Below are 19,298 nucleotides of genomic sequence, written 5' to 3'. Positions count from 1 at the left end.
CTTTGGCACTATTTGAAATAAAACTCCCACTCTGAAGTTGATGAATTCTGCCTATCCTCAGTTTCTCTTATACACGTGATTTTATCCATGAGCATGCTTTGACTTTTAATTCAAAACCAGAAATTAAGTGCCAAAAATCTAACAGACGAATAGACAATTTAAGTGCACAAATATTTACTGCAGCGTCACTTAGTTCTATGGTCTGTCAACGTTTTATAAGCAGCCACCCCAATTTGATAGGTTTGCAACACTTATCTTAATTCATGAGGTTGAAAGTTATACAAGGTCTTCACCTCATTTAAAAAAAACCACAGTTTGATTTTTCTTTAAGTAGACAGCAACATAAGGTTTTGTATGCATTTTAAGTTAATTTAATGCTATGAAACATGCTGAAAGAAGAGCCCTGAAGGCCTATGTTCTTTATGTTTTCCAGTCACTTGGGACTTTTTGCACTTTTTCACAACTAAAGCCCACAAACCTAATTAGAAACACTATTCTAGATATCATTTGCCTGTAACACAGACAAGGACCTTTTGATTTTTCTCTCTCATAAAAGCTAGTAAATGCTACATTTAAAGACTGGCTATACTGCACGAGTTGAATACTGCATGAAATTCCAATAAAAGGTGGACATTGTAACAGCAATGTTAGTGGAAGAACCCTACTCTTCAATTCACATGGTAACAAATCTGAAAGACCAATGGATCAAATACAATGTAAATGAAGATGTTTCTTCCACAACCCAACATCTTTAAAGTCCCATATTTGAAAATAAAGGAAATAAAAAAATATTAAAAAGCTAAGTCTAACTTGAGCAAATAAAAAACAAATTCTTAATTATGCTGTCACTCCACTGACTCACTGTTTTTCCTAAATGTGGAAGAGATCTCCATAAGCCTGCAATTTAGCAAGTGCTACAAAGTATTCAAAACAGTGAGTTAAGGAATGAATAATATCAAATGTCCTGGCTTTACCTAATTTAAATAAGCCTTCACATCCTCAAAACAGCTTTTTGTAAAAGGAACTTATTGTATGAAGGTTTAACTAACTTATTTGCTGTTGTGGTCAATAACGCTATTCCTTCCTCCTTTTTGGTATTTACCTCTTCCATTTAATCCGAAAAACTAATCTCTGAATTGATACTGGATAGCTCCTATATGTGCTTTCTGAAACATGTTGTGACCAGCCCAGCTGTTTGCCTTGTAGAACATTTTTTGGATTTTTGGTTTTAACAAACAGTAGTTTAACTACATTCAAGAAAGACACAATCCTAAGTGGCCAGCTTTCTATATATTATTATTAATCCTAATAGATGGTGGTGATTTTTTTAAATATAGGCTTGGAGGGGAGAAAGCTAAATAGAAAAAAAAAGTCTTGTCTAGACAAACAGATAGTGCACAACAAGCTGGGGTATAAATCTACAGCGCACTACATGCCACACACTGTTTGTGTGGACCCCACAATCTCCCACTAGAAGCTTTCTAAGATGCCCTCAGTTTTGAAATAGCAGCAGGTCAATGTCCCCTTAGAAACTTCTATTGTATGGTAGCAGGGACCACACAGACAGTTTTGTGTGTGACATGCTGGTGCCCTGTAGAATTACACCCCAGATTTCTGTGCGCTATTCATCAAGATGACCCCTAACATACTCAGTAGAAAATAAAAGGCAAGATATTAAATTCAAAAGTTTATTTGCCTTATACTTTCTCTTTAATATAACTTTTGGGGTGGGTAGGAAGGGGAAAGGAAAATGTGACAGAAAAGGCAGGCACCAACCTACCACCACCTCCGCAAATAAGACTACAATTTAGTTAAAAATGATTAGATTCTGCCCTGCCCATCTGCTCTGAGTCTGAACAGTCAAAAACTCTGCAAACATTTTAGCTTGTTCTTACAAAACTTTCACATCATTAATATGCTGAGACTAAACTAAAGCAAGATTTTACACTTAGCCAAAACATTTTTCTAATCATCTACATTAAGCTTGAACCATTTCAAGAAAGATCAGAAGTATAACTGTATTGTAAACAAGTCTGTAAATGGTAAGAACCAATATTAATATCCTCATCACCACAATGGACTAAAACTTGCTGCCATCTTGTTAAGACTGCACAAAAGTCAATCGTTCTACAGAACTGGAGATTTGAACATGGAACCCGCTTGACTTCTTGTTTTTTTCCTCAGACGACATTTCTTGACAATCAGCTCTGCTACAGCATACTAACATTCATGTTTTGCAACAGCAAAATATAGCTGTACACACATATCCATTAAATGAAATGAAATTTCCTTTTCCATTTTTGGAATAAATATGCTACTACCCTTTTTGGCTTTCCTTTTTACTTTGAAAACTTGGGAAATTTATGTAGTATTTAATTTATCTGAGTTTAAGGTTAGTAATTTTTTTTTTTTTTTTTAAATAAGATCACTTTGGGAAGAGTTGTGTTTACAAATTATATAAAGGAATACCACAAATTAGATGGGGGTTGTTAAAAATAAAGTGGCTGAACTGATACTCCTAGTCCTCAACAGAAATGGACAACAATCCTCATAGACACTTCTGTTCCAATGGCCTGGAATTCTTCCATACTAAGCAAAGCAATATACATTTCTGTTTCAATGGCCTAGAATTCTTCCATATTAAAAACAAAACAAAACAAAAACAACCCAAGATATTTTAGCTACAATCTAGGAAGTCAAATTCTTGTTTCACCATTTCATGCATATTGCATGCTTTAGTAAGTGTTAATTTCATTTCTAAACTTTAACCCACTATGAATAATTCTATAAAATAAGCTCTGAAAGGCACAATTCTAGCTTTATTAAAAGGTGTGTTTGTAGTAATTTATATGTACAGATGTTGGAAAACTAAAATGTTTTCTCAAACTGGAGATCTGGACTTTGTTTGGCATCTCTTTCCCTCCCCCTGCTATTACCTGACAACATGGCAGTAATAGATAGGATCTCATTAGAACAGTTGTAGTCACAACTTGCAATAACCATTTTAGCCAGCTGTGGATCCAGTGGAAATTCAGCCATCATGGATCCCAATTCAGTCAGGTCTCCATCATCATTTAAAGCAGCTAGATAATTCAAAAGCTCTAGGGCTCTCATCAAAGTTTCAGGAGCTGAAAGAAAAACACTCTATTAGTCCAGCTGCCTTTAGTAAGCAACAATCTGACCAAGTACAAACTATTATACACTATAATTTTTCTTCCTGTAGCGGACCAAATTCAGAACACAAGCTCTCATCAAATTCAATTATAGAGATCTAGCAACCAACGAATCACATAATATTATCATCATACACATTGTAAGGAGAGTGATCACTTTAGATAAGCTATTACCAACAGGAGAGTGGGTTTGTTGGGGGGGGAGGGGGGGGAGGGCTGGATTTGTGCTGGAAATGGCCCACCCTGATTATCCTACACATTGTAAGGAGAGTGATCATTTTACATAAGCTATTACCAGCAGGAGAGTGGGGTGGGGGGAGAGAAAACCTTTTGTAGTGATAAACACCCATTTTTTCATGATTTGTGTGTATAAAAACAAACATCTTCTGTATTTCCCACAGTATGCAGCCGATGAAGTGAGCTGTACCTCACGAAAGCTTATGCTCAAATAAATTGGTTAGTCTCTAAGGTGCCACAAGTACTCCTTTTCTTTTTGCGAATACAGACTAACACGGCTGTTACTCTGAAACCTGTCATAATACTCAAAGTTTAATATAGGCGACTTCTACACAAGATTCAAAGCCTTTTTTTAAGTCAGCTAATTTACCCTATTAAAGATGGTTACAAGTTTATCATGACATCTGGGTTTCAACTGTAATGAACTTCAAAAATATTTACTATTATTCTTCCTTTAACTTGGGGCATTTAAATTTTTTTTTTTTTTTTTTACTGTAAGTTTTTCTGGGTCTACAGAGAGAAAAAGTGCATGCGAACAGGTCCATACATATGAGAGACAGGGCAAGAAGCTCTCTATTTGCGGTCAATTGCAAAAAGGCTGTGTCAGAGGGCACAGTTTAATTATTGCTTAACTAACTAAGAATGCATTAAATTTATCTTGCTCAAAATACATATTACACCTCCACCCTATTTCTTGACAGTTTTGTCATTCTTTCACAAAAATTGTGTTAGTAAAAGTTTACCATCTTCACCAACAAGAAACTCAATTTTTATTGCTAAGGATACTTAATCTGCAGGCTAACTGAGTTTTGTTTTTAAAAGCACTTTTCAGAATCCAGACACAAGTGATATGAAGAGTGTCAAATATTTAGTGACATCGACATCTATTATTATACCAAGTATGCTGATATGTCTTCCCCTTCCTTTAGTTTCATACAAAGTAAGTCCAAAGTCACTTTTTGAATACCAATATTTTAAGACAGGACTTTTAAAAGGAAAAGAAAAGAAGAACTTTGGATGCCTGCAGTCTCAACAAACATCCTCTGGTCTTACAAAAATGCTGTCCTTGTCCTCTATTTCTTCAGATGTATGTATACATAGATAAAGTATAAAGTAATACTATTTACCATTATACAGATCTCCTGCATGGGAACAAGGATTCTGACATATTTGTATGACTGTATTCCAGTGCTTAATGAGGATTTAAAAATACTGCCATATATAATTTTAAAAATCAGAGCCCAGACTGATATTTAAGTAGCAATATGAACTGGCTTCTTTTACATTTTTAAAGGTTTACAAAAAATTAAATTCACAATTGAGATGGTACTTTCATTTTATGCTTCAATATGCCAAAGTGTGCATTAAACTTTAAAAGTACTGGCCAATCTTATTTACATGGGATTGTTAATTGATGTGCAATCAGATTGTGTAATCAAGGTGTTAAGTAAAAAAACCTCATTAACTAAACTAATAGGTTTTCTACCACAGATGACTTGATTTTGCCTTATCCTCTCCGAACAGGGGGCATACTGTGGAACTCCTTGCTCAAATAAAAAAGAAAGCACTCATGCAAGCAATGACAGAAAGATGAGTTGTGTTTTGTTTGTTTTGTTATTGGGGGTTTTTAGTGGGGGGAAAGGAAGAGAGGAGATAACAAAAGGGTGTGAGCACTAAAAATCAGAATAACCTGAGAAAGCTGATTATGGATGATCACAAAATAGTTAAAATACAACTGGCAGATTGAATTCTGGTTCATTTTATTAGTCTCTACTTACACAATATCCACTGCAATTAAAATTTTCTAGAGTAACAGAAAGTAAACTCTTACAAAAGCAAATCCACAAGATATAATTCTAAACAAACTTGATAACAAGTTCATACCTGGTGGGTCCATAAAATCAAAGTGCACCAAGTCATCTATACCAAGTTTCTTCAGTTGTAACACCACAGATCCCAAGTTGGATCTCAGAATTTCAGGATAGGTGTTGTCCTGGCCAAAAAAAAAAAAAAAAAAAAAAGTTTATTTTCCACTTTGCTTTTAAATTCTCCTGCCTTTTCATCAACCTTAAAACACGCTAGCAATATCTGGTAAAAGTGAGACAGATGGGTGAGGCAATCTCTTTTCTTTGAGTACTTTCTTTTTAAATTCTGTGGGTTGTGGAGTTGTTGTACTTTGTTCCACTTTTTGTTTTTGTGATGAGTGGTTATTAGGTTGTTGTTGTTGGTTTTTTGTTCTGTTTTTTTTTTTTTTTTTTTTTTTTTTGGGCAGGGGGCAGGGAGAAGCAGTGTTTGACAGTTGTTTTGGGTTTCTTGCACGGTAAAGCAATTTTTGAGATTCTACATTCAACTAAGCAATCTTACCTGCATTTCAGTTTTGTACGCCTTCTCCGTATAAAGCCTGAAGCACTTGCCTGGCCTAGTACGACCAGCACGGCCAGCTCTCTGCTGAGCAGATGCTTTGCTGATCGCTGTCACCAATAGAGATTCAACTCTAATACGAGGATTGTATACCTATATGATAGTGGAGTCCGAAGCAGGGAAAAGAAAAGTGAGTAACACTCACATGTAGGTAAAAATGCTATGCAGAAAATAAAAAGGTTTTAGTCTAAATTTTCAAATACTGCTTCTAACTGGAAGATTATGTGCATTCATTTATGTCAGAGAAATTTTCTGGCTACAGAAAACAACTGGATTTGTAATGGAAAGCTTCAAATACATTTGCCCCTCTAAACTAAGAAATGTTACTTTTCAACTCATTTGTTAACATCTTTTCCAGTTAGGCTCCCTGTCCACTTTTAATGTGTTATGTTTAGATTATAAGATTCTCATGGCAGGACTCATGTCTCCCATTTGTTCTATACGGTGCTAAACACACTGCTGGTGCTCAAATAATTCCATGTAAAAACAGATAGCCTGAACGTAATTATAAGGTTGAATAATCAAGTACCGAGGGGTCAGGAAATCAAAAACTTGTAAAACTGTGCTGATGACATAAAGCAAGACTGTATTTTAAAACCTAAGGAATCTGTCACGTAGTACAAAATACAAAGTGGAAATTAAAGAACTTTCCTTACACTAGATACAATACATGTAGTCTGCAGACTTGCTCGAATTTTTGTTTAAAATCTATGTTTGGGTGCTACAAAAAAAATTAGTTCAGTAGATTACGTGCATTCATTAATGTCAAAGAAACTTTCTGAAACTCTGGGCCACATTGTAAGGCACCCTCATGATTTAGATTGATTTAAAAAAACTGAAGCATTTCAAAACATTCCAATGTTTTCGATTGCTATAACTTTATATTAATAAGCCACAAGCACAGTCATACTGTATATAAGTGAAAATATTTGAACATGCAACTTAAAACTTGCCCTATTTTTTCCAAACACAGCTTTTTGCTTAAATCTCAGTCTGCAAAACAGGCAGAAATCAAATAAGCAGCCCAGCCATTTTTGAGTTACGCACGTATAATATTTTACTGCACTGATGGGATTTTCATGATTTTTCTTAAAACATGCAGAAATCTCAATAATGGATGAACTGAGTTTGCTCAAACTTTCAAAAAAATCATTTCTGGACTTCAGACCAAGAAGACCATTCTAGCCCAAAAATTGCAGAAAACTACCAATAATTAAAAGGAGATGGTTTGGGCAAGTCTATAATGCAAGGGAGATCTCTTTTGTTGCCCCGATCTCTGAAGTCAACACACAACAGTAATTCTCCTTTTCATTGAGTAGGACGGGACACTAATTTTCAGTCCAGTGACAGTTCCTTCTAATAGCCTGAGTTTCCTATAGTAAGCAACAAAGCAAAGCTTTCCTTCGGTAGGTGAATGTGCTACCACAACTGCACTTTCAGCCCCTACAAACATGGGTCCTGAACTCTGTTACAGTGCTATTTGTCCACTTGGTCAGCCCACATCTTTCACCCCTCCTTTCTACAGAGACTGAACCTGTGCTGCTGCTCCTTCACCCCATACCTGTCCTGAGCACCTGTGCAAAAAACCCCAAACCTCTCACCAATACCCCACCTCCCTCGCAAAAAGAAAAAAAAAATTAGAAGCAGAGTGAAACACTAAATCAGTTTCATTTGGCTGCTCCTGAGCCATATGGTAAAAGAAAAACATTTTATGTAAGAGCAGCAGAAACAAAATCCTGCATTGCTATTGGTGATATTACATAACAAGGGAAGGAGGGTCAGGGAAAAGAAAACATGGAAGTCTCTGTTCCTGTTCTCAGTTGGTCAGGCAGAAGTAGAGACATTCACAGCCAGACACCAAAGGCCTAATCTTCCCCTCACACGATGAGATTTCTCTTTTACAAAAGACATTAAACAATATTTGTAGAAATAAAAGTTATGTGCAAGCCAGATTCCCAACATTTTCTGCCCTAATTAAGCAAGAAGCAATCTAGATTAAGACATCACATATTTACCTTTTGCTTAGCAAATCCAGGATCAATCACAAACACAACACCATCTATTGTTAATGATGTTTCAGCAATATTAGTGGATACGACAACCTGTTGGGGGAAGGGGAGAACATGAAAATTTGTACATCAAGATACATATACTATAGTAAATATAAACAACTTAAACATGCAATAATACATGCAGCTATGATGAGAGGAGTAATTCAGTACCTACACTAACTTTTTGAAGTCTTGTGAGCAAATTCTCAGTTACAGTACGTTAAACATCATTTAGAGCTGTGACCTAGGACACAGTCACAAACAAGAGTAAATCTCACTGGAACCTATTAACTGGCATTCTGCTGATGAGAAAGCCCTGATTTTGTCCACTAAGAACTCCCCTCTCTCCCTTGTTTTCTCCATTGAAAACTCAATATAATTACAAAACATGCTAGTTTAAAATTAAAGTTCCAAGAGCTAATACTTCATACTGATGTTAACCATGGCTTTACACATCTGTTTCACGCATGCAGGTACAAATCATTAAAATGAATTTTACCTAAAAGATTAAAAAAATCAGTGAAAACTAGTTAACTAGAATTGCAATCATGTGTTACACAATGCACTACAGAGGGTACTGATACAAAGCTTTTTCCCCAGCCAAGACCTGAATTCAGGGGTCTGAATATTTTCTGCATTTCTTTTCCTCCTATGGGTGTTAACGAAATCCTCTAACAATCACAGAACCCTGAATTAAGATCTTGGTAAGTAAAAATCCAGAAATGTCCATGTTTAATTACTCCATTTTAAAAATAAAAAAATTATCACGTGTCCAAATACCACTTTTGTGATCATATTTTTAAAATTACTGGAATAAAACAACTGGACATTTAAAGTCCAACTTGTGTTAAAGTCAAACTGATTTTCATGCCAAGATTCCATTCAGTTCAATTATACCTGTGTGTATAAGAATTAAGTGGAACACACTCCACCACAAAACATTAAGTTGTCATCCAACTACAGTGACTGGAAAAAATTAAGTTAAAAGTTGTTCTTTTACATGAGTTTTGTTACTTGTTTAACTACAAAAGGAACATCTCTAGAACTTCTCCAGCATAACACCAAGGGAATTTAAACATGCCTTTCACCTGTGAATTGCAAAGTGTTTTACAATGGTAAATACCTATATTTGATGGATTAGGAACTTGAGGAAAACAATGATTTGTCCCAGATAAGAACAAAGCCAGTGACTAGGTATAGCAGCCCCTTCCCCTAACCACTTTGTTACTCATTACCCCAGCTACCTCCTCCCAACAAGCCCACACTCTAAATGCTAAATACTAGACAGTTAAAATAATACAGAAGTTGAAAAATATTTCTGTAGTGAACTGGAGTTGTATCAAACTTAAGTAAGAAACAGTATGTTATATGGAACAGTTCAAACAAAAATGAATATATTCATCCAGATGTCATCAGTACAAACTCGCCACATAAATAAAAAAGTCAAATACTTGAATTAAAATAAATGACAGAACAGCTTGATGCATTTTCACATTAATTTACATTTTAAATGATTTATAGAATTAAACTAGTGTTGTGTTAAAGGGTTAAATTAATCCACCTCCATAAACTACATACACACCCCGATCCAGCTTGCTATGGGATAATTATTTATTACAAATATTTTTATATGAGCCTAACATGCATAACATTTTTTAGCTCTGCAGATGTGCTGGGCATCCATGCCCACATTCTGAAAGTCCCAAGTGGAAGCCGTTGGCAATAGGCTCTTCAGGGGAATATTAAATATTATGGGTGGAGCCAATTAAGGCACTTCTGCTGCTGAAAATTCTATGGGCTCACCTTGCTGCTATGTGCTCGGTCCATATAGACCCAGTAATAGTTATTGCACTTCAATCTTCAAAGATGCCACTCAGCATATCAGGTGAAAAAAAAATATGCACTGCCCAAACATTCCATAGTCCAAACCCATTGTAAGTTTTCTATTGTGAATGTCACATGAAACTAAATGGTAAGCAGACGTGCTTAACTGCTATTTTAAGTACGTAAAAGCCTTTGAAAAAATCCTACCCTTAAAACCAAAATGGAAGTTAAAGCATGAAAAGTTGTTTCGAAATTAAAAGATTAAATCTGCTAAATTACACAAAATATAAATTATGACTATTTAACAATTTACCTGATTTTATAATTGCAAAGTGGTTCTATTATCTTGATATTTGAATACCTATTTAACAATTTACTTCATTGAATTTTCTTTTTTGAGACTTGCTTAATTTAGTTATTTATTTGACTACTGAATTAAAAATTGTATTTCTATATACAGTGGCTTTACCCAGTGCCTCCAATGAATCTGAAACTGTTCATGACAATACAACAAACTTGGGATTTCAATTCTGGTGTGTTCTATTTATACAGGTTAATTGACGAGTAGAATTTCATGATATGACCAGAGTTCTCTTCTCATTTATGCCAAATGTTACATAAAAACATTCCGTTTTTAATATATATTTAAGATGAAGAATTTAATCCGTGAAAAGCAATCAACCAATAGGAAATGCAAAGTATCCTTCCATAAAAGGTGCTGGAACTAGGGGTGCTGGAGGTGCGGCAGGCTTGAAGTGGATTCCATTATCTGCAGGGTTTACAATTTGGTTCAGTGGCTCTCAGCACCACCACTACAAAAATTGTTCCAGCACCCCTACCTTCCATGAGAGAGAATGAATAGCACATATGGCAGCAGATCTCTGGCATACAGACCTGAAGGAAAACATACTCATCCTCGCCCATACGCCAGGTAACAGTTAATTCAGTAATTGCAAGGGAATAGTGATTAGATCTATTCCCTTGCAATTACTGAATTAACTGTTACCTTTATTAAAAAATATAAAAACAAATAACGGGACAGTACTTTGTGTTTATGTCAGCACTGGGGGCCTACAACAAAGATATTTACTGATCTTCTCTAGGGTTACACCAAAGGATAAAACAGTTTAGTCTCTCTCCAGTTCGACTATAGCTTTGTTAAATGTTAGGCTCGTTACAGTAGTAAGCCCTACAACTTTCAGACCTGAATTTAAAATTATATATCTTCTATAATGAAATGCTTAATTAATAATACTGAACCTTTTTAAATGTGTCTACAAAATCTAGTAATTTTAGAGGAACTGAGATGATATGACAATTAAATTGCATTTATTTGCTTTGCAACCACTAGAAATTGTTGGCAATTTTTGAGGGGGCGGCGGGGACTATATAAGTGACTTAGGAGCCCAAATTCAGTTTGAAAAGTGATGTGGACTCCTAAATCAATTGTACTTTTTAAAGAATTTTACAGTCTTAAAAATTTGATTCTAATTTGAAGGATTTTAACAGAGTAATTAGACACATCAATACAACACGTAGAAAAGTATAACATGATGGCATCGAAGCAGCATTGCTTCTTTAAAGGGGGATCATTTTCAGATAACTCAAGATTAGATAAACAAGTTAATAGTAGAAAATTTGGCATATATGGTTTAGATTTTGAAAAAATATCTTAATAAAAAGTATGATGATCTAAAAAAAGCTATATGAAGGGTAAGTAAGCTGGAGGACAAGTCTACGAGTGATTTAAAAGCCAGGGTAAGCAAGCAGAGTCAAATACCATCCATAACAGATTCAGATGCCACAAATCTAGGTTTTCCTTTAAAGAAGTTTATAGCCCTTATGGTTGCAAAGAAAATCTTCAAAATGTGAACCAAGTGTAAAATGCTGGAAAGAGATTAAAAAGCCTTGCACGCAGCCTGCAAGAGATGAAAGATAACCTGATTAATTCATTCGTAGGCACTGTGTGAACACCTTCAAGGAGCTTAATGATCTAATCCAGGCTTTCTAACCACATTTTCATACAAGGCTGTACAAATCTGTGTCTAAGTTTGCACAATTACAACTGTATGTACAAATAGGATATTTTTTTCCCCTGCACCAGTAGTACCCTATGTAACAGTCACATTACCAACTTAAAAAGTTATGGCCCAGAAAGAGGGCAATGTTCTCAATTCCTTTAGAATCTAGAGCAGTTGTACATGGGGGTCTTAACACACTTTTACCAGCTGGTCAAAAAGTAAGGTGCAAAAATACAACAAGCCTATTAGATGAGTGTTCCTGGCCCAGGTACAGCAATTGTGGCCTTTGTACATTCCTGGCCTAAGTCAAAAAAATCAGCTGTCTCAAAGAAATCTTTCCTTGTTGCATCCTTATCCTGACGTTCCTCCGTATGGGCGATGGAGTCCTCTGGATCACCTAAATCTAAATAAGCAGACATCTTCATCCTAAATCTGAAGCTGCCTTGCACAATTGTCTTTTCCAAAAGATTTGGGGAGTAAAGAAGGCCTTGAGCTTCAATAATGCATCAGGAAACACCAATACCGGGTGTACCAATAGCTTTCCTGCAAGCTATGCTATAATCCAAGTTCTGGCCCTTGTTCCAGCCACACAGCTAAAATTCAAAATGTCCACATGAAAGGTGATTTTTTAACTGTCAACAACCTGAGATCTGAAAATCAAGCTGCATTCTGGGTTGAGTATCTTGGCCACTAATAAAGATCCAGAAATCGGAATTTATTTAACAAGTCTATTAATAACACATAAGCCAGAAGAGAATAAGGCTTACTTTTTCATTACTATATTAGCTCTGCAGAAGAAAAATATTACACATTTCGGTCACTAAAGCAACCAAACACAAATCAGAATACAGAGAGAACAGGCACCATTTTTACACAGACACTTTAGATTAGAAGCCATTGCATGCATGTTTTTATGACTGCTTTTGCTCACAACTTATACTTTTCCAGTCTAGCAACACTTGTAACACAATACTTGCTAAGGTTAGAGTGCATTGTTGAACACTAGCACTGGTCTGTCAGCAAGGCATGCTGAAAGCTGTGCATCTGCATCCGTTATCCACTTATCAAGAAAACCAGACACTGCCTATTTTGAAGCAAGTTATATTTTAAACATAAAGGAAAATTTAATGAAATACAATGCTATCACTTGTTCATCACTGAGAAGCAATTTCATTCATTTAAGTCATTTACTAATACAATCTTGTTGCAGCATTAGTTTCGTGATTTCAGATTGTATGCTTTCTGCAATCAATGTCAATAGGAAAAAAGGATCATTTCACTAGATTTAATAAGTGATTTATTCATCCAGAGCACAAGAAGTTGTCACTAGTATTCTACATGCACTGTACTGCACTGAAAAGGCAATAATCAAGGAACAAACCCTGCCTAGAGCGCATACAATGATTCAGCTTTGACCTTCAAAAATCTTCAGTTCAACTTTATGAATGTTATAATTTAACATAGCCAGTGTAGAGTCCAATATTTAGGTGACCTTAGTTTTTTTTTAATCTATTTGGAAAATTAAGTGACTTCTATTGTTGTTTATACCCAGATGCACCAAAACTACCAATCTCAGGTCATAACATGTAATTTTTCAGCGTTATGGTAAACCCCAATAGGCCAAAGGGGTTGGTATAATAGAGGAAAGGGGACCTAAATTCAGGGTATTTCCCAAAGAAAAAAAAGGGCTTCTGACTTATTATTTGATTGTTTATCTTAACCCATCAAATTCTTAAAAGACAGTAGGGGCGGAGGGAGAGAATCAAGAGACCTTACACCTTAGGGCATGCCTTGAAGATCAGCAGATAAGGATTCTGCTGAGACCAAATTCCACATTCAAGATCCCTTAACTGGCTACCCACAGTATTTAAAATAAGGATTTGATCAGATCCTGTTTCAGCTGATCTGAATTATCATGGTATTACGTGAGCAAAGCATTTTCTGATAGCCAGGTCCCATTTGATTCAGAGCTTTAATATTCAACAATTTAGGGCTTTGCAGGTGGAAGTCTGTGCCTTGAACTGCACCCAGAAATAAACTGAAAGCCAGTGCATATCAAAGCAGATGTAATATTTAATTTGACAGCATCCCTGTAAGTCTTTAACCTAAGAAACATTTGATTACATTGCTCAAGTCTGCTTCAAAGTAAGAGTGGAGACCTATCTTTCTATTTGTTGCTATCCAAATACATTTAAGATTAACAGCGGAAACTCACTATATTTAATCCCCCCCTACTACTATAAGCAGTTTGATAGTAAAAAGCACACTAAGGTACAAACATTTTCTGATACTATTACCTTTCTTCCTATTGCTCCACTTGGTTTTTTAGGAGGAGGAGGTTCAAAAATCCTCTGTTGTTGCTGTGGGGGAAGCGTGGAATATAATGGAATGATTTTGATGTCACCCACTTCAGGACCCAAATCATCAATTTCACGCTTTATCCTCTTACAGGCTTCATCAATCTCCTACAAAGCAAAAGTTGGCAAAAATAAAAACCTCATGAAAAGACTAATTTTATTTTAAAAACTTTGCATGGCAACTAAATTATTTCCAGCTATAAAACAGCAGATATCATTTTTACTTTTAAAACCAATCTGGGTGCTTGCAGAACTTCCAAAGGGATTTCCACAACAGTCCATGATACATGTTCATTAGCGTACAGAAGTTGAGGTAACAACCTTATTTGCATTCAACACTCTTTTTCTTTTAGTCATGTTTCCTAATTAATTCTCTACAATTTGTACTAAAATTGAAATCTCTCACCCAGGAATATTAAACTGCACTCATGACCTTTTCAATTTTCACAATCTAAAAGAAATTGATGTGCGAGATATTTTAAATAAGCCAATTAAGCTTTAATGTCACGTATCACTAATGCAATTATATGGAAGATTTGCTTCATTGTACCTAATGAGAACAAACACCTTTACAGTATAAACACGGATTTTCAAGAACCAGATAGAACTCAGTCCAATATTTTAGAGTTTATTTTAAAATTTGTTAAAATTCCATCTAAACTCAAAATCACTGAACTATTCTCAATCAATCTGAATGAATGCTGGAAGAATATATTTTGTGCATTTCTATAGTACCACAGTATCTAGCTTCTGGACTACAGAAAATATTTAATGCTGCCCATTCATTTAGAATTCAATTTCACTTTACCATAAATTTCATTTAAAATATGTGAAATGACCCCTAATTATGGGAAGGTTTGATTAAAATAGCAAATTATAACAGCAGAATTTTAGGCCGGTTGCTGCTGATCCAATGAAATATTCTCAGAATAGGAAACTATAGCAACCCCTGCTGGTATAATTGAAAGATGTCAGTATTAGCTATTGAGAGATCCCCCAAATAGCCCTCATACTAAAGAGTAAATTTAAAAGTTTTGTTTAAAAGAGGGAAACAATGTTTTACAAAAAAAAGTCAGAAATCACTATAATGTATGTCTAAACAATAAGGCTAGATATCTCTCACCTTATATAACTAGATGCCCTTTGTGGATTATGCTGTTAAATTGTCTGATTAGCCAAGAAGAATCTTTTTTAAAAAGCTTTTTTAAAAAGTTAATCTAAGTCTCAGGAATTCTCTCTCTGAACCAAATGTAAGAAGGTCAAAGTTACTTCTCATGTTAAAGAAAGCAGCAACATATTGCTGAAACATCTATTAGATGGAACTTACAAAAAACCACAGGAAATAAAGAAACATTTTACTAGCGTTTCACTTTTCTGCATAATATTATTCAATATTAATTCAGTATTTACAATTTGCAACATTACACACATCATTTTACAATGTTGACAGATGAACACCCTATGTAGGCCCAACGAAGCAGAAACTACACATGCTTTGCCAGCTTTCTTCTGACATTAGTTGAAGTGATATTTGGTTACACAGACTTAAGTTTCAGATCTTCTTGTAAGTTTAAATATAGTAGGTACTTAAGATAAACCTCTTCTAGACAAAGTTAAGCCTCGCAAATTCCAGGTTTACTTTCATTAAAAGTCTTCAAGAATCTGGGCTAAAATGTCCCCTACTGGTCTGTTAAACAAAGGAGGAACTTCAAGTCTTAAGTGAAACTGCTTCAATAGACTCAAAGCACCTATACTGTAGCTTATGAAATGGGTGAATATTCAGAAAGTAGCAGCTAGCTCGATGCAGATGTCTGAAGCTGTTAGACACATTGCACTCCCTGGAGTTGGAATCATACTTACCAATTTCTAAGGTACTTATGTTATCTAGGCACTTCCATTACAAATATTAACACAAATCAGATTTGTCACTAGCAAAATCAACAGTCAAATGATAAACAAAATAAATGCAACTTGCATTACACCCTGAAAGTCAAAAGACTAGCTCTGATGGGATGCCACTAACAAATGCCAAAGACTGGCCCCCTCAAATGATAAAGCCCTGCTGCTGGTCATAAGGTGCTCAAATTTAAATACTAACTGCGGAATCTCACAAATAATTTTATGTTTAAACTGGGCTTAAGACAAGCAAGCAGTCTGTCAATGAGCAGCGAACAAAAAAGCCAGGTGTCTTGTTCAAAGCCACACATTTCTCTTCAAAAAGTAGAAGCTGTATTCTGTACCAGCTGGCGCTTCCAAATATAATTTCAAGAGTAAGACTATTTTAATGAGTTCTGATTAGGATAACATGGAAATGATAAATGCATAGATGACCATTACTATAGTCACCTTATGGACCGTATAATCATCTTCTCAGCTGCACATGGTGAAGGGCAACAATGGCTACTTCTGCTAGTCTGAGAGCAATAATAAACTCAGGAGGATCCTGTGGTTATGAACCATTTTGATGGAAAGACATCGAGTGTCTTCACCCTCAATAGATGGCATATTATTTCTCTAAATGCTTCCCCCCTGCCAACAAGCACTACTTTAGCCTTATCTATAACCAGCTCGCTTTCTTCCAAATCATTGCCTTTCTCATACTAGGGGTCTGCAGCATATAAAAGCATTTAAAATACTCACTTCCAACTCTGAGCAGAACTGAGACTTCTTTCAGAGAAAAGAGAGCTTGTTTCTAAAAAGTTGTCCTAAGATATGCTAATTTATAAATGTATACTAACAAAAATGTGCTATGAGAGCATTAAGGATTCATAGCTAAGCATTCAAGAATCAAGAAATGCCAGAGTCAAGGCTGCAGGCGTAACTTTAACCCTCTCTGTGGACACATTACAACGTCTTGAATTACACAACCATGCTCTATTTTTCAAGTACCACAGACAACCCTTTTTTTTTTTTTTTTTTTTTACACAACCATTGTAGCATCTTGTACTACCCTGTGGATTGCAAAGTGATTACATAAACACGAGAGACATTAGATGAAGCGAGGCTTCTCTGGAGCCCTTGCTTCATTCACTATTCATTCTTCACAGAAAAAATTTTTACAAGGCTGTAGATAAAAAGTCACAGGGTATGATGTATGATCTGAAAAACAGTATATGATCAATGAACCTTCACCATAATGTATTCACATAAGAGACGTCTCCTAAAGGTGCACATTAAATTAAGCTTTGAAGGAGGCTGGGCCGCATGTATATATCATACAACATGCTCATTCATCTCAAGCTTCCAGTAGACACTATGTACATGTATTGTTGTTACCATCCATAAATACACAGTGCATGCCAGTTACACTTCATACCTATTTCATTAGAATTATCCCCGGTGCAGATGAGTTTACTGTAGAGGAGTGGAGAGCAGTTTTTAAAGACTTATAGCTTGGCAAAATCAAAACCAATTTTCACCAAAACATTCAAGAAAGAGCAAGAGCTACAGTGCAGGTTACATACTGTAATACTTTACTGAAAGAGCATTTAAGCAAACTAGGGAAATGTGGGCCAGATGAAATTACAATTAAATGGGTGCACAACTGGTTGAAAAACCCTACTCAAAGAGCAGTTATCAATGGTATGCTGTCAAACTGGAAGGATGTATCTACTGAGGTCCCACGGAGGTCTGTCCTGGATCAGATGCTAAATATTTTCATTAATTATTTGAATAATGGAATGGAGAGTATGCTTATAAAAATCTGGAGAGGACACCAAGCTGGAATGGGTTGCACACACTTTGGAAGACAGGATTAGAATTCAAAAAGACCTTGACAAACTGGAGAACTGGTCTGAAATCAACAAGATAAATTCAATAAAGACAAGTGAAAAGTACTACACTTAGAGGAAAAAAATCATATGCACAAATACAACATCGGGAATAACTGGCAAGACAGATGTACTGCTGAAAAAGATCTGGGAGCTAAAGGGAATACAAACTGAATATGGTCCAATAATGTGATGCAGTGGTGCAAAAAGCTAATACTACAGGGTGTATTTAATAGGATTGTCATATTAAGACACTGAAGAGACCTTGGGTAAAGCAATTTGTCCAGTTTTAGGTGCCACATATTAAGAAAGATGTTGACAAATTGGAGAGAGTCCAGAGGAGAGCAACAAAACTGACAAAAGGTTTAGAAAACATATTCTATGAGAAAAAGGTTAAAAAACTGGGCCTGCTTAGTCCTGGAGACAGACAATGGGGGGACCTAATAGTCTTCAAATATGTACAAAGACGACAGTAATCAAGAGTTCTCTATGCACTGAAGGTAGGATAAGAAGTAATCGGCTTATTCTGCAGCAAGGGAGATTTAGAAAGTCTTTCTAACAATAAGAATACTTAACTACTGGAAGAGGTTAGCAAGCAAAATTGTGGAATCCCCGTCATAGATTTTTAAATATAGGTTAGATAAACACCTGTCAAGGATGGTCTAGGTATACTTAGTCCTACCTCAGCACAGGGGAATGAATTAGATCAGTGTTTTGCAAGAACCTGTCAGTGGACTGGCACTGGTCTCTGAGATCTCCCTGATACAGTTTAGGAAGGCAGCAAGCTGGTCCCTGGTATCAAAAAAGTTGAGAAACACTGGATTAGATGACCTCTCAAGGTCTCTTGCAGCCCTACTTTTCTATGATTCTATTATATTACTGTAATGTTTAAAGACTACTAATCTGAATTTCTCAAAGTTCCTTAATATACCTACTAGCAGGTGTTATTTAAATTTAAATGGAGCCTGAGTACTCAGTTCAAACCTTAACATGCACTAAATGATATAGAACTAAAAAAAATGGCATTCTATGGTTATGCTAACAAATGTGGGGTATCTGGGCTACCATATACAGGGACTTCAAGAAAATAGGTTGGCCATTGCATCCTTTGCCTCTTAAACTCTTCAGGAACACGCCGTAACAAGGAAGAGATATTGACCTAGACACACAAGTCATATTAAACTACCACAGCTTGATAGTTTGTAAAATGGAAGGTGAGCAAGAATTCCAGCCTGAAAGATCAATTTTCCAGGCATCTTAGTAATTTATGGTAGTTTTGTGAGGTCGTCCAAAGCCCATATTTTATTTTCTAGAAATATAACTAAAGAAGTTGGGTTTAGCTGCTGGGAAAAAAAAATTCAAATTCTTAAACTTAAGCAATCTGCCTTCCAAGAATTGGCAGGCAGAGACTGGTGTTATCCATAAATCCTTGGCCAGAAACATA

The 19,298-nt window shown here is 35.7% G+C and overlaps 1 protein-coding gene across 1 annotated transcript in view; it reads right to left on the bottom strand.

The window, feature by feature from the left end:
• DHX15 (DEAH-box helicase 15) overlaps positions 1 to 19,298 on the bottom strand; it is a 67,910-nt gene that overhangs the window by 12,584 nt on the left and 36,028 nt on the right. The window contains exons 6-10 of the mRNA XM_077815798.1: positions 14,025 to 14,192; positions 7,847 to 7,933; positions 5,775 to 5,924; positions 5,295 to 5,403; positions 2,937 to 3,128 (exon numbers count right to left, since the gene is read on the bottom strand). Coding sequence (XP_077671924.1) covers positions 2,937 to 3,128; positions 5,295 to 5,403; positions 5,775 to 5,924; positions 7,847 to 7,933; positions 14,025 to 14,192 — 706 coding nt within the window. The remainder of the gene's footprint in view (positions 1 to 2,936; positions 3,129 to 5,294; positions 5,404 to 5,774; positions 5,925 to 7,846; positions 7,934 to 14,024; positions 14,193 to 19,298) is intronic.

This window comes from Eretmochelys imbricata, chromosome 4, assembly GCF_965152235.1.
Source record: "Eretmochelys imbricata isolate rEreImb1 chromosome 4, rEreImb1.hap1, whole genome shotgun sequence".
Taxonomy (NCBI): domain Eukaryota; kingdom Metazoa; phylum Chordata; order Testudines; family Cheloniidae; genus Eretmochelys; species Eretmochelys imbricata.
Note: the sequence above shows the minus strand (reverse complement) of the source record. Positions and strands in the feature narration are given on the sequence as shown.